Below are 16,634 nucleotides of genomic sequence, written 5' to 3'. Positions count from 1 at the left end.
GGTGGTGGTCAGTAAAAAATCCAGCGCAAGCAGAACTAAACAAGCCCACTGTTCGTATCGCTGGGGGCCAGCCTGCAGCCAGGAATTCTGCCATGCCGTGGCTTTTCAGCAGCTGCCGGGGCTGGTTGATTCTTTGTGTGGGTTTGGGGTTTTTTGTTTTGTTTTTGGGTTGTTTTTTTTTTAATAGTCTGTACATGTGCCGCACTGCGGGAGATCTTTGCCAAGCACGGCAGAGCCGGGGCCAGCCCTGCCCCAGAAGGAAGCTCCCCTGGCTGCGGGCAGGCCATTCGCCCTCCTGGCCTGGGAGGTGGCAGGGGAATTGCAGCCACCTGCGCACCCTCTCCCTGCATGGGACAGTGACATGGTGCCAGGACAGAGCTGCTGTGTGAGGGAGGCTCCCCAGCGCTTCCCTGGTGTCCCGCCAGCTGAGAAGCCAGCCTTGTGTTGGTGCCACCACAGATGTTTTAACGACAAGGCCTGAGAAGTGAGCAGAGAGGGGCTGGCGGGGCGCTCTGCACCGAGCCAACAGCCCGGCCATCGCCCCCGTCCCTTTGATGGAAGCTGTAACAGGCGCTATGCTGACAGGCAACAAGGTGCTTGGGGACTGTGCAAACAGGAGCCAGATTAAATACAGATGTCCATGTTACATGGAATCGGCAAACTGTAACAAATTGGGCCTGAAAAATGCAAATACGTATGCATGCTGCAAGCCTAATATGGTAACGGCCTGCTGTCGTACTGAAGGGAAGGTGTTCTTCGGTGTCATAGCACCATGCAGAACCTCACCAGAGCACCATTCCCATCGGCTCCCCATTCGACCACTGCAGAGCATCACATACACAGTTTTTTGTTTGGGTTTTTAAGTGTCAGGGAACAAGCCAGCAAACACTGCTTGTCACTGGCCAGCTAGAAAGGACAGCAAAAAAAATTTTAAAAAGTCACTCTGTGGTGCCGCTGGAGCTCAGCACCTTCTCCTCAGCTCTAAAATGAATCCATGCTAACAAACTGTGTCTCACACGGTAGTGAAAGCTCAGTGTCAGGTAAGATGTGTACCCAGAACAAAGGCTGACATAGCAGGTGGTAGAAAGCCTCAGCTGCTGGCCCAGAAGTGCATGAAGGGGTGCTGGGGGAAGGAAATGTGCTGCGCTGAAAAAAAACATTAAAATTTCTCCCCTGGCTTTTACTGCTTCCCTGCCCAGTGCTGAGACCCCAGCTGCCAGGCCTGGCCCCCCCCCCCCCCGGTAACCCTCTGCTTGTTGCTGGTGTGAGATCTATCCAGCCACGTTATGATGAGCACAAAAAGCAGGTGCCAAAGCCGAGGAAAGCAGAGTGCTGACCATTTCACCAAGAGAAAAGAACCCAGCATCAAAGTGATTTAGTTTACAAGATTTTTAATTTACAAATAAAAAAACTACGCATTTTACTTTTTCTCTTTTTTCTCCTCTTTCTTGATGTCACTCTTCTCCTTGTCTTTCTCTTTCTCATCTTTTCTCTCCTTTTTACTTTCTTCTTTTTCCTGTCCTTCTTTCTTCTCTGCATCCCTGTTGGCAATCTTGTTGTTAATGAGGTTGTGCAGGGCAACCACGGAACGGATAAGAGAAGCCAGATATACTACTACCATCTGGTCATTGGTCTTCAGGTAAAAGGCCTTGACAAATTCTTGCAGGTTAACATCTGGTAGCAGGTTGAAGACATCCTGAAGATGGTAGATGATCTGGTGATTGATGGGGAGTTTGCCCATGGCTACTTTCTCTAGGTAGCTCCTGATGTCCAGAAGCTTGGAGTTCAGTCCCTTCAAACCATGGACCTGATTTGTGATCCGCTGGGACAAAGTGCCCACTGTCGTATCCTTGATATCTCTGAAACACCCACAACAGAAAGAATCAGCATTAGACCGCTCCTTTGCATTCTCATTAAGAGGTGGGCACATTCACTCTTAAGTGAAGATCTGTTAAGGTATTTCCAGCTTAAAAAGAAAAGCAGTTTGAAGTGCAGCTGAAGTATAATGGACATGAATGCTGCAAGTCAGAGAGTGAGAACACACTGGTGTACGTTACAAAGTACACCTAAAAGAGATCACCGTTGTATCCTGTGGTGAGTGTATGTTCTCTTTGGAATAATACTTGTAACACCAGTTAGAGGGGTAGACAGAAAAAAGGAACAGGATTTCCAGCTGGTGAAAAGGCGACGTAGTTTGTGTAGTGACTGCTCTCTTGCGCTCTCTTTTTTGACTGGAGAGCTACAGACCCATCTGCAACGCTCCTGGTCAGTCCTGCTTGGTGAGGTACACAGCAGCCGGACACAGTTCCAAACGATGCAATATTCTGCAGCTTTGCTAGAATCAGTATGTAGTTTACATCATCTCATCAGTGGGCAGTCACACTTACCGCTAGCAGTAAGTGAATATGCCAAGTGAGACTGCTAAATGAATATGCTCTTAGAATTTAAGTAGTATGTTTAACAAGATCACGTTTCCTCCAGGAAGCTGGCACCGGGAGATGCCAGATGGATCGCATTCACTGCTACGAAAGCCTTGTAAGAATGCTTTCATGCTAAAGATGCTTACCGTAGCAAGTGTTCAACACCAACTTCCTCTGCCTCCTCTGCTCCGATCTCGCTAGTCACGTGCTCAAACGTCTTGGAGGTGGGAGTGCCATCCTTGGAAGCGCAGGGATACAGGAGACAGGGTCAGACTGGGCACAGAGCTGACTGCAGGTACAAAGGCGTGCGCCATCTCACCAGTGGAGGCGTCTCACATGCCAGCAGCGGGGCAACTCAACGCTGCGGCGTGAGACTAACTGATGCAGTGCAAGACTAACTGACACTCGTTTATAGGATCAGGAAGAGGCAATGGGGCAAATTATGGAAAAACGGTGTATCAGGGGACTGAAGTACATTATTGCTTTTTTTTTCTTGATTTAAGTAGTGTTACCAACTGTCACAAGCCCAGAGTCGCTAGAAATTTCTTCTTTCCTGTGCTCTGTGTAATTTTCAATTAATGTATTTTGCTGGTCTGTGTACTGGTGGGTACAACGGAAAGTCTCACTAAATACCAGCATTATTTCTTTCTTTCCTGATACAACCTTGTTGCCTTTTGGGATACCTTTCGTCATCCTGGTACTTGCTCTCAGCCAGTATGCTGAGAAGCATGTAGTGATTCCAGAAAAGAAAAAAACTAATAAGGAGCAATCTCATTAAAGTTATAACTCATACACTGGATATTAAGGACGATGTTCAAAAGATTCACATGCTGAATTTCTAGGAATGAGATTCACCCTTCTGTTTTCAAAGCCATTACCTGCACCAGTATACAGCTATAAACAGAAAGCACTACCCAGATTATTGTGAATTCACAAAACTAAGAACAAATTCTGCAAACCTAACATCTGCAATACTGGGAGCAGCTTTATCTCCATAGTGAGGGCCTCAGAAAGGCGAAAGGATCAAACTTTTTTATATACATCCAGAATGTAATTTAAATCAAACAACTGCAAATGAAAAGCTGAAGCTGACTTACTACTGTGTGGTGTTTGTCTGCATGGTACTGCAAGTGATTAGTAAGTGTTGCCTCATGCCTGACCTACCTACTCAGCACTGGCAGGTGCACAAATGAGTAAGCGCGCAATTAAGCGGAACACCTCTGCCAACAGGCTGACATTAAAAAGTGCTCCAATCTGACTTTCTTCATGGCCACAGACATGACACAAGCAGGTAAGGAGCATCTACATCATACCGACAGCTGAAGCTGAGGAATTCCTTATGTCAACCAGTAACACACAGCTTTTCTTCCAAGAGCACTGGTGGATGAAAGCTTTAGTTACAAATGCTTATATTACAACCGGGATTTAACCTCTGGTTTCAGCAGATTTTGGCTGCAAGTCACAGGCCCTTGCTAGTAAGTGCAACATCCTGTATGTAAAAGACAACTGTGTGCCAAGGGATATGCATCTTTCAGAAAACAAGACAATCCTAACAGCCATCTTTTAAGGGAAACTCTTTTCCTAGGAAAAGGCAGAGACGTGTTAAATACTCACATCATGAACTTCTTCAACTGAAATATAAGCTTCTGTGGGCAGCCCCAGGTCCTTTGGCTTCACATCAATAATCACCAGCACCTTACAGAAAAAGCACACATTTCAGAAAACCAGGCTTTGATTCAAAGACTAGAAAAAAACCACCTAGGTCAGCTCTGCACTCCACAGCAATGGTACAGGGGCTGCTCCAAGGCGTTAACTTCAGGCACTGAGAAAAGACATCTGTAGCTGTTTCAACAGATTCCGACCCGAGTTCCTCAATTACTTTATAGCTACCAGGTCTTCAACATGCTGTATCAGTACGTTAAATGTAACAAAGGTGGGAGCCAAAGTTCCTAGATCCCTCATTTAGGAAGAGAGAGGGGAAAAAACCACAACCCTCAAAAAAGTGCTGCACTTACAGAGTTAGGACAGTATCTTTTCATCAGTTCATTGATGGCGATGTCATTCTTGTGCAGTTTAGGGCCTGTGTGGTACCAGCCAACAATTCTTTCTCTAGCTGAGCAAAACCAGAAAGGATTCTAAATCAGAATTGCATGGTAAGACAACAGCAGAAAGATTCAGGCAGAGACTGAATTAGCAAATCAAGGGTGAACATCTGATGCGTGTAGATGACGAATGTAAAGCACGGGGAAATGAATTACAGCAGGGAAGACAATCACATGGCTACTGACAAAGACAGTTTACTAGTCGTACTTACTTATCATAGCTTACTAATCACATATATAACTTTGCCCCTAGATTCTTAGCTAAACCTATTTGATACCATTTATTAATTTTGCAGATAACAGGATCTGACAGCTTAAAACGGTGACATGTAGAGATGCATATACTCTAGAAAGTAAACTGTATCATGAGAATGACAGTTGGTCCCAGGGCTAAGAACAGGAATTGAAGTTATGACTAAACACTCAGCTTTAAAATCTCAAACTGAGCAGTAAAGACACTTTTTAAAAAGCGGTGAAGAGCAATTAGAACTATTACTTACAAAATGTGAGTTTGTAATGTTTACATTCATAAAAAACTGATTTCAGGGCACATCTGTATATGACGGGCTACAGAGGAGAAAATTTTTTAATTCTTCAGAAATAACGGCATTTTTGAAATCTGAATTATTCTGAAGATATAAAGCTGTCAGTAGACTTGAAAAAACTAGAAAGGTATAAAGTAATGCGTTAAGAACACAAACCACTTGCGCAAACTAACCCATGGAAAACCATCAGCGAAGTGAAAGTGAAGCCATGCAAGGAATGAGCACAGAGTGACTCCTTACGTGAGCAATTAACTCTCTACCTTACCATGAATTCACTTCCTCAGACAGTCTTGAAGGTTTCTAGGAGCGTACCCCTGACTGCAAGAAGACCTCAACTTACCGTTGACCTTCTTAAACATTCCATACATGTTCTCCAGATAGTCATGGTCTAGAAACCACACAGTATCATCCTTGTCATCCTCATCAAAAGGGACTGGGAATGAAACAAAACATCAATATTTAAGAATCCAGCTTCCAGAATGAAAATGTTTATAGAAACACTGAGTTTTAGGGTATCTGGCTGCTAAAGGAGAGTGGATTTTCATCCGTTTCAACTGTTCTGCAACACCATGCTGCGCAAACTAACCTGCAGCGCTGGTCAGTTCTCTCAGGTATCGGCTGCCTCATAATTACAACAGTTTAGAACTGAGGAATGAAATGCAAAGCATTCTGAGGGTTATCCTCAGTGGACACCATCAAGCATCACAGAGCAATCCTCCCACATACAAAAGTGACTCAACAGCGTGCACAGACATTTGATATGATAAACTGAGCATCCCAGCAGACTTTATAACTTGTGATCAACCACAGTCTACCTAAAAGAAAAATTATTTTTCAGTGTAGAACACATGTCATCAGCACTTTTATAGACTTCTAGAACACCACGAGGCATTTTAAGTAAGGACTATTTACCCTCAAGTAAATAACTAGTTACTTTATCAGTTAGCATGTACACAGGCACTCAAGGCTCAGTTCTGAGAACAAAGACTGGTCTCAGTCTTTCAATTTACAGGTATAGTAAAAGCTTCACAGTTTAAAGGCTGTCAAAAAGACATTAAAACCTCTTTTCAACCCAGATGGAAAAAAGTTCTTCCAAAAACTGGAAAAAAAATAGTCCACTTGAGAGAAGAGCTCCATATAAATTGCAAAACTCCATATATAAACTGAGATAATTTTGCTTTGTCACAGAGTAGCCCCAACTGGGAAGGAAATGATCTAACTAACACAAATGGGTCAGCAAAAGCTGTGCATTCAAGAAGTAGTTTACTATCGCATGTAAGTATTTAAGAGGAAACTATTTCAACACTACTAACAGCATATTTAAGGAAAGAACTAGTATTTAACTGGACACAATTTGCAGAAAAAAAGTAAAGCTAAAATATACATTAAATCTTTACACAAGCAGGTAACTGCTACATCAGCACCAAGCGCTGATGATTTCTGTATGAGCTGTTGAGACACTGATCACTCAGCAGAGGTCAGCGAGTCCAATGCAGCATTTTAAGAGAGGTTTACACCTTCTCCCAAAACATTCCACATTGCACAACACTACAGGGAAGATGCAGCACAAGACTGGCTGGAATAGGTGTGTTTTTGTCAGCACTTAGCATTTCTTGTTAGATGTAGGCTGATTTGTACACGGAGGGAACAATCTGTGCTCTGGCAGGACGGCTTAAAAAAAACCCAAACCCAAATGCCATTCATCTATTAAATAATTCAGGAGGTTTGAACAAGGGTAGGTCACCCAAACTCACCTGCAAAACTGTTGGACACATCTAGTATTTTTTTCTGCCATGAGCCCAGCAGCACACCAACAACTCGCTTCTGATTTCCAACTTTTCCTATTCTAAATGGAAAAAACTGTCAGTTCCTACAACAAAAAGCCTGATTCAAGAAAGAGGGTAACAGTGGATCGCTTGCTTCGCCTAATTTCTGTAAGTTAAACAGGACGTGTGCTGGAACAGAAGACGATGCGTTATGATTGTTTTACTACTGATTGTTAATTTACATCCAGAAATAGGCGTTTCAGTGGCCTCAGAATGAAACCTTGTAACCCAGCGATGCAGAGTGAGGACTACGTGGTCTGATGCAGCTAACGAGGGGGAACGTGACCCAAAATAAGCACCACTGCAGCCTCTCCGCAGGACAATGGGCTATAAACCAGTGAGTAAGCTCTTAAAACTGCTCGGTGTCATCCACAGCTTGCTTTCACAGCAGCGGGCTTGCTTGCCTTCTGAGGCTTTGGATAATGACATTAGAACTGCCTGTCAGTCGGCGCAGTTCAGCTGAGGCAGGCCGATCTCCCTGGGCGCGGGGAGCGGTACGCTTTACCCCCCCTCAGCCCGCGGCGGCTCCAGGAACGAAGCCCACTCCTCCCCTGCCGGTGTTGTACCGAGCCGAGCGCGGCCGGCGGGCCCGGGCAGAGCGCTGACAGCCCCCGCCGGCCCCACGGCTCCCGCCCGCCGGCCTCCTCCTCCCGAGCGACCGCCGGCGGCACGGCGGACCGGGGGCTCCCGCAGGCCGCGCTCCCGCCGCCCGGGGATCGCGGCCCTGGGCACCGAGCGGCCGGCCCGGGCCCGGCCGCGCCGCTCCCCTCAGGAGCGGGGTCCCCCCCACCCCGATCCGCCCGCCCCGCCGCTCCCCTCGCGGCCCGGCCCGGCCCATGACCGTGACTCAGCGCCGCGGCTCCGCGCCCGGCCGACCCCACCTGTTGAAGTGATCGACGACGCTGAGCAGCACCAGCGGGTGCACCACCACCCGGTCCACCGCCAGCTCCGGCATGGCGCCCGCCTGGCCCCGCTCCGCCGCCAGCCCAGCCCGCCCGCCCGCCAGCACCAGGCCCGCTCCCCGCCGCGCGGCCCCGCTCCCAGCCTGCCCCGCTTCGGGGCGGGGCCGCCGCCGCCATCTTAGAGAGGGCGGTGGCGGCGGGACACCATCTTGGAGAGGTCGCGGGAGACGGACGCGCCGCCGCCATCTTGGGAAGGTGCGTCTCCGCTGTCGGTGGTGCGGCACCATCTTGGGGAAGTCGGGTCGCTCCGCCCGGAGGTGAGGGGCGGGCCGGCGGAGCAGGGAGGCGGGCAGCCGGCGAGCGGCCTTCGCCTGGGGGTCTCCGGGGGTGCTGGTCTCCCTCGCCCGCCGTTGCGCCTCGGCGCGCCCCGAGGCGGGCAGCCTCGCCGAGCCGCGTCCGGCCCCAGCCAGCGGGTCCCTCGCCCGCCTGCTGACTAAATGGCGCGCAAGAGCGTTTGCCCTGTCGTCTTTCCAGAAACGGTGGTTTCAGGGGCTGGCCGGCCCTTTCCCGGCTTCTTGTGCTGCTCTTGCGGAAGATGAGTGTGGCGTTTGCCTTTTTCCAGTTGTCAGGAACATCTCCTAATCACCGTGACCTTTCAAAAAATGAGAGAGCAGCTTCAGAACGATGTCGTAATCTTAATCGTTGCCACTAGACTGCAGGTTTAAAATGCAGGGGTGCTGCGCTCTCAACTCGATAGAGAGTGGAAGTGCTAATAGCACTGGCAGGGCGGTATCCTGACCTTCCTAGCTGTGCGCTCTGCCCTAACTTCTGTGTCTGCCTCTGCAACTTCAGGAGGTGTTGCAGCCTGGGCTGGAAAACCTCCATCACCTCTTCCAGAGCTTCAGGTAACTTCAGGGTTTCCAGTACTGCAGTGATAAAAATCTACATAAATAGGCAGAAATCTTTATTGCCGTTAGTGTTTGCTTTCTTCTGAGGGGACCGCGTTAGGCTGATTTGTTTGGTAGGCATCCTTCAGCCTCTCTTGTAAATGTTTTTCCTCTCCAAAGTACAGCTTTCTTCGATGTAAAGGAGAAAGAGATTTTGAACTAAGCTGAGTCTTTGTAGAAGGGTTTTGTACCTCAAGAGTAGGAACTGGTAGATACGGAGCTTGTCTTTTATACTTACAGCAAGAAAACAGCACCTGAGGCTTATTTCTGAATCTGCTATGTAGGAATTACTAACATGGAAAAGTATTGGCAGATTTGTTGAGGACAGCCTCGCTGTTGTTAAAGCATTATGATCCCCCTTATTTTCTACACTTTTCCCACATGTTACGTGTTCTTTGTGTATTTCTCAGGTCTGACCAAATGGTGGTATTGTGGGTGAAATCTGAAGTTTAGTGTTGCTGTTCAGGTCTTTTGACACTTGGTGGGTTTCAGCAAAAGCAGCATTCAGCTACAGACTCTATGACAACTGAAGACCTCTCGTGGAGTTTTTTAGACTTACATCCTGGTAGTACTGCTTTTTTTTTTTTTTAAAAAAAAAAAGTCTGCTCAAGTTTTTAGAGGTTTTGTTTCCCAGCAGAGGGAGACATCTGACCGTGAAATTCTAATATAGCCAGTATTCTTGTCGCTTGCTTTATCAATATACATATAAAACTCAATGTTCAAATTAACTAGTTCAATAAGTAATTTAGCTCATTGATTTTTGGGCATATCCTAAGTGCCATTACAAGCTATGGATATTTTAAATGCCATTACCTAATAGAAGGAATGTTTTAAGCACCTTTTATTGATTTTATTACTGCTTTATTTTGCTGTCTTGGTTTAAAATCATTTTAACCACTCTGTCATCAAGAAGAAATATATCGTTGGTGAAATACAGTCAATTTCCTAAAAACCTTTGACATCGTTAAATAAGGAATTACAGTTGTTAAATCATGTCAGGCAATAACCAAGGGACAGAAAAGATATAAAATTTGGAGCAGTGGGCCAGCATACCAGTAAGCTGTTTTGACCTTTGGCATTCAGACTCTGTATGTGACAATCACACTTCAATTCTGTTCTTGGTTCTTATATCAGTCAGAAGAGATTTAAAATCTCAGCATGCCAGGAAGGTTGTGGAAGGATAACAGAGTATGATCTAGAGACAATTAAGGGGCATTTTAATGACCTGCTGTGACTTTTTGTTAAAATTACTCTCTAACTTTGCACATTTGAAGTTTCATTTGCTGGATTGTATTGCTAGTAGTTTAGTGTATTGATGTTATACACAAAAGGAGTAAATTGAGTCAGCTGATAGGGATTTCAGTTACTTCCCTTCCCAGCTCTTTTGACTTGAGAAGATTATCAGTATTATTGAGCTAATCAGCTGGTAGATGTAGACTGGGAATACGGGCAATATGTTGCTTAATCAAAGAATTGAAAAGTAAGTAATGAATGTTGGTGCTCAATAAAAAACAGCTAATGAGTTGATTGCATTGATGCTTGATGTAATTTAACCGTAGAGTGGCAAACATCAATACTTATATATGATTTGGCTCATGGCTGCTGAGCTGAAACTCGAAGTTTAGAGAGGTTCTGCAGTGCACAAACACCTGGCAACTGACCTGAAGTGGGGAGGGAAGGAGCTGTGTTTTGTTCTTGGTGATGGAATCGCTTGTTCCGTTTAAATTGTTGGGCTTTTATTGTGTTAAAAAACCAAACACCCAAACAAAAAAAAACGGCCCCCCCCCCCCCCCCCCCCAAAACCCCAAACAAAAAAAAACCCACAAACCCCCAAAACTTATACATAACTGTTTTCAGAGGTTTAAGAACATTTTCTGGATTGAAAAATAAGAATAAATAATCATAAAGTCGTTTAAAAATCAAACCAACCTCTAGCCTTCCTTAAAAATGGCCTTGATAACCTCAAGGGGGAAGTCAGCAGCAGAGAAACATGCTGTCTGGGGAGGTGGACATTGCTATGTTTGAGCTAGCTATCCCAGTTGTGTTGCATCAGTTATGACTGCATTTTAAAAGTTCATTTGCAGAACGTGAATACTGGAATGGTGCCACCTGTAACTTCATTCTGAACTCACATTTTGCCATTATTCTCTTCCTTTTGATTTGTTAGGTGTTGTAAACTCTCCTCAAGTGCAAGGTTATAGTACTGGTGGCACAGAAGGATATCTCTATAGGCTTTTCTGAACCAAGATCTGCCACTGTGAGCTGCTGTGAAGCAGCAGGAAGGAAACTGTTGGTACCCAGATTCTGAGTGGTTTCTGCATATTTTATCATATTCTGACCTCTTTTACCAGTCTTGGGGATTGCACTTCTACTTCAGAAATCTCACTTCCATCAGGAGTTAGTATTTGTCTTTAAATTATGAAGTAATGCTTCAGAAATTTGGTTTTGTTTTCTGTGAAATGTCCTGTGTCATGTTTGGGCCTAGATCCTTGTTAGATTGGTGACGCATTCTCCGGGCAGCCATCAAGCATAGTCTCTGCTTGTCAGCTGCTTTCTACTTTAGTTAATGCTGGCCTACAAAACCACAATAATGCAGTGGAGGGATGCTTTAAGTGGCCTTATCTCTTGCCTTCTTTCAATCTGTTAATATTGGGGGGGGGGGGGCAGTGATGGGAATCGGTAATAGGAGAAAAGTCAAATGGAGGTATTCTGCTCGTAGAATCACAGAAGAGTCTGATCATCTACAGATTAGAGAAAGCATACATTTACTGAATACCTTCAGTTTGTATTTCTAGGTGTTCTTTCCAATGATGAAAGTTAGCAACATAACAGTGCTTTAAGTGACAATGCTAGCATGGCACAGTAATAACCTGAGTTCGTCAAGGGTGTGAACTGAGCCTTGGATGGCTCAGTTACCTCCAGACTTAACTATACACAAAGCAGGCTCTATTAATGTGTATTTTGCCATCATGTCTGAGAAGGAGTTGCTGTTTGATGGTCAGTAGGCTCTCCTTGGGAAGAAAGATTTGATTATTCATGTCACTGAGACTCTCCCAGACAAAGAGTGTCCTCTGCCTACCTAAAGGGCAGAGTGCACGAAGGAGGATTGCATGAGCAAGCAAATAGTGGGCTGTGGGCAGGCCAGACTGGAGGTGTAGGGCGGAGGGTAAATCACACAGAAGGCAGTAACACTTCGGTTTGATTTGCTTTTCCTCTGTAGCTTCGTGGTGTCTGCTAGTGGTAAGTGACATTCTTGGGACTTTGGCCACAAAAGATCCACACAGCTAGCAAATACTGATGCCTGATACTTTGGATCCTAATCCTAAATGATACTAATGTGCTCCTTTAATACTGGTTATCTCTGTTTGTGTAAAAAAAAAAACAAAAAAAAAAACAAAAAACACAACCCTACTTTATTTTTCCTAGATTGGGCTGCGGGAACTGAACGGGTAAAGAGACAATGTCCACCAACATGTATTTTCATGGAGATGCCTTCTAAAATCTGTTTAAAATCCAGTCAAGAGAAGCTAGGCTTTCTTTACACCTGTTGATAGTTTGTCACATAATACCTCTGCGCTACCAGTTTGAACAGGAAATATATTTATTTCCCTATAAATACGTTTAGCTTTGTCCAAATAACTGTAGTTTCCTGTTAAGATTTCCTTGGCCAGGGTGCGCCGTAAACTGTTTTAGATGGAATGATGCTGTCTGGAATCGAAGAAGGATAATGCAAGCCATGGCAGCAAAACAGAAAGCCACCACAACATTAATTCTAATTTGTTTTGGTTAAACTGTAATTCAGTGAAATGCTGACACTGTATACACAATGCATGATGCCATAAAATGTGTCCTTACCCAGCCTGCAGTTTGTTTCTGAAGACCTCCAAATAACTGTTTTTTTCAAATGTTTGTTCTAGAATGTAATCTCTAAAGCAAACTTAAATTGATAATTATAAATTAATCTGTTCAGTTTATGGTATGACTGTTAAATATTGGTGTTGTAGTAATTTATTTTTGTTTCCCTATAGGGTACTGTTGCTTGACCAAAAGGTACATGCATAAGTAGAACTCGTGCTACGTACCATAATTTGGCCATCTGTGAACATTGCTGTAGTTTCTGCCAACGGATTAAAAAACTTTTGTTCATACTTGTGGTTAGCTGGTGACTTAGATAATCCTATCCTCCCTAAACAGTGCAACAGTGGAATTTTGACTGATAACTTTTGGATGTAGAATTGTCACTTTCTTTAATTAAAAGTGGTTTGTGGAAGTATTGTCAACTTGTAATGTAAAATTATGGAAAAGTCTTTCATGTTTTTATATTATAAGTTTCTGATGTTTGCTTCCCTGTCCAGATATCACAGAGTATAGAAATTCCAGATTTTTTTTTTAATAACCAAGTCACTGACTCTAATTTTTGCATTTCAGTACAGAATGATTTACTTATTTTATTCTGGTACCCTTACTACATTTTGGGTTGTTTGTTTTTTTTTTTTTTTAAATAGTGGAAACAAACAGTTAAAAAAAAAAAAAGCACAACAGGTTCTAGTCATACTCATTTTTCCACACCTTGAGATCTAGCAAATTCTTTAATATGAGATTTTATTTGTACAAAGCAAAACTTCAAAACCACTCAAAAGCTTTCTTATTAACTGCTGTCAGTCCTTTGATTTACAAGGGCAATAAAGATCTAGAGGGGGCACATTTATCATGGAGTTCAGCACACCAGGAGCCATTTTCTCAAGCGGTAAAGCCAAGTGATAAAATGAGTTCTTTTGTTCTATAACCAAGACACATTCCCTATTTTTAAAAATGTGTGTGTGTTGGACTTCTTGGCTTGTAGTTTGGCTGTGTTCCTGTAATACATTTAATAAATAATGAAAAATTGCTAACGTGCTTGATGATACATCTGGAAAAACGAACTGTCTGAAAGAAACTTACTTTCAGCTTTGTTTTATTCGCTAACTTTTCTCCAGTACTAATTCTATGAATTATTTAATAGTACTTTTAAATTAGAGGTGTGGGGTTTTTTTTAAAGTGATCATATACCTCTTTGCAAAGCTGAAAGAATTCTGGTTAGGAAGTAATAATATTTAAAATAGAGCCATGTTCATAGGGTATAGTGCTATTTTGCAAGTTCCAGTTTCTTCATCTGTTTCTAAACTTGTATTTAAGTGACTTTTTGAATGCTGTTTTTTAATGTTAGCAGATATTGCAAGAAGCTTAGCTTCTTGTCTAGACCAAATATGGGTAGCTCATTAACAGACATAGCTGTGTGGGAGGAACTGATTGCATGAGTGAGCACCCTTGCATGTGAGCAAGGGGCTCAGAATCTGACTATAAATTGAATATTAAGCGAAGTTAATTTTGTTTTTTCTATATAAAAATGCTGCCACCTACAGCCTCTTCCCGGGAAAGAGACTCACTGCTGCTTTTGCCGGTCAGCTGCTGAAAGTTGTGAAGTCCAGTTATGCTCATCAGGACAGTGTTGTTGTACAGACACTTTTGAAATAGAAGTAAAACGGAGTTGCAACAAGTACTTTCCAAATAAAAACTGTATTAGGTTGCTCTTGATGTTTTGGCTTCAGTTGGGCTGCTGTCACAACATATGGAAAAGTGAGTCAGGAAAAGGTCAGTGGCATTAAACCTTGTTCATATTTAAATCAGCACCATGCTATGGTGCCCGTGTAACTACAGCAGTGCTGCTGCTGTACCCGTTTGTCCCCAAGTTATGCAAACGGTGATGGAGAGGCTTAGAAGGCATTTTGGACAATAGCAGTTTCTTCGGTTTTATTCCTGGTTTCCTTTATTGACAGACCTTTAAGAAAAGCAATGCTGTAGCAAAGTTATTGCATAGCTCTTAAATGTGGTGTTTATGAACAAAACCAGCAAAGGTATAGCTGGTATATGTGACCGTGGTCAGCAGCAGGTTTGTAGATAAGTGTTAGAACAGGGCAAATGTGCAGTGGTATTGTTAGAATAAGAAATGTAGAACAGTGCAGGTCTCGCCAACCTATTTACTGATCTTGGGTAAACATTCTTCAGCTGCGCAAGGTATGTGTGGGACAAACAGTTTTTCATTCACTGTATTCTACATTAAATAGTCTGGAGGTAGGACTTACAATATTATCACCCTAATTCATGTGTCTGTGAAAGCATATTACTGCGAAATTAAAGAAAATGTTTCTCGGTGGCTGACTCATGGTAGTTACTTATCCAGAAGGAAGCAGCTATTACAGCAGCCAAAGGACTCCACCATAACTGCTGTACTAGCTTATGGAAAACAAAATCTTCAGTTGACCTATCATGGCAGTTGTCTGTTGCACGGGAATTTTGCAGGTCTCTTTGCTGTAGTTCTATGTTGGCACTTGAAAGGTAGCAAGGAAAGACATACTCTAGGAGGCCTACCTTTTTGTATAGATGTGTATGTTAATTCTGATACTGCAAAACCTTTAGTCTCTGATATTTAAGAGACTAAAGATATTTAAGAAATGGTAAGTGTAGGGTGTTTTTTTTAAACCCTGGGGCCTCTTATACTGTAGTGTCTTGAAAGATCCTAAAGCTTTGAGGGGAGAAAAAAAATTGAAATACTTTATTTTATGAAGCAGTTTTGGGGTCGGTTTTTCTAAAATGAATGCTTTTATGTTGGATAGTTTAAAGACCATCTGTTAACTGAAACCAACCCTAAGTGAAGTTGCAGTTATGTTTCCTATTAGTCTTGTATCTTTCCTATTAGTCATGTATGAAAGAATACAGAGACATCCAACAGAACTCAAAACAAAAATTGAAAAAGCAGATGTTGAAAGTGTTGGCTTGTTGCTTTCCTTTTACAGCAGCAAGTAATTATTAATGGATCACAAAAATACTATAAGACTAGTTTTGTAAACTGTTACCTAGAATCACAGCTAAAGATGTATTTCTAAATTATTGTATATTGCAGTTGAAAATTGGAGTATTTCACTTGAAGACACTGAAGAGGGTTTTAAAAAATAGATTATGAATGTTATGTCTGGAAGCATACAATGAAAGATAAAATACAAAATTTTAAATAGTTACGCACTTCTAGTCTCTCAGGGCTCATTTATTATGTTGTCATGGTGAGCAAGAAATAAAAAAAATAAAATAAAAAGGCTATTCCTTGGGTAGTTGTGACTTATTGGTAGTTATCTTTTACAAGAGTTCCATGCTGACTTAAGTAAAGATCTCTGAGAAAAAAAAAATCAAACTTTATTTTTCAAATAAATTCAGCTAAGAACTCACAGACTTCCATGACACCACACTGAATTATTACTAGTGTACACTGCTGTGAGAATAACACTCACTGCTGTTTAACAACGGTGTCTTTCCATGGAATTTTAGAAAGTCAGTAGGAAAATGAAAGACATAATTGAGTGCTGAAGCAGAATTAAACCCGTCCATCCTGAAGCCAGGGTACATTCATTATTACTTCTGTAAGGAAGAAGAATTATTGCAGGCCCATATGATTTGGTTGAAAAATTCTCAATGGCTTGTGTATGTTAAGCAGGAGGTCTTCTCTTGCCTGAGTAAAATCTCCTTAATTTTTTTTTTTAGACTTTCTCTTTTTTCCATTCTTAACATGCAATCAAGTATCGGGAATGTAGGCAATTTTGGCTATGTAATTTGTCATGCAGAGGAGAGGTTAATTTTTTTTGCTTACTTCTGTTGTGATAGAAGATAATGTGTTGCACTTGATACATGATGGAATTTAAAATAGCTGGGAATTAACAGCCATGTCTAGGCTGTTCTGTAAGATTGTTCAAAAAGACTGCTCAGCGAGGTTCCCTGACTGAAATGCCACTGAGCAGGCTCTTGGATGCTTCCGCATTCCCTTGTCTTCAGGTTCTGGAAGGTGTCTGAGCTCAGGGGTGCTA

General features: G+C 43.0%; 1 protein-coding gene across 1 annotated transcript; it reads right to left on the bottom strand.

Moving 5' to 3' along the window:
- Nucleotides 1-1,358: 1,358 nt before the first annotated feature.
- PSMD7 (proteasome 26S subunit, non-ATPase 7) lies at nucleotides 1,359-7,921 on the bottom strand. Its single transcript, XM_037409463.1, has 7 exons — nucleotides 7,775-7,921; nucleotides 6,822-6,913; nucleotides 5,408-5,500; nucleotides 4,436-4,533; nucleotides 4,035-4,115; nucleotides 2,567-2,658; nucleotides 1,359-1,859 (listed from the first exon to the last, which is right to left on the bottom strand). The coding sequence occupies exons 1-7, from the start codon at nucleotides 7,846-7,848 to the stop codon at nucleotides 1,421-1,423; spliced, it is 969 nt and encodes a 322-aa protein (XP_037265360.1). The 5' UTR covers nucleotides 7,849-7,921; the 3' UTR covers nucleotides 1,359-1,420.
- Nucleotides 7,922-16,634: the final 8,713 nt, after the last annotated feature.

Source organism: Falco rusticolus, chromosome 15 (assembly GCF_015220075.1).
Source record: "Falco rusticolus isolate bFalRus1 chromosome 15, bFalRus1.pri, whole genome shotgun sequence".
In the NCBI taxonomy this organism is placed as follows: domain Eukaryota; kingdom Metazoa; phylum Chordata; class Aves; order Falconiformes; family Falconidae; genus Falco; species Falco rusticolus.
The sequence above is the reverse complement of the archived record's forward strand: the minus strand, read 5'-3'. Positions and strand labels throughout refer to the sequence as shown.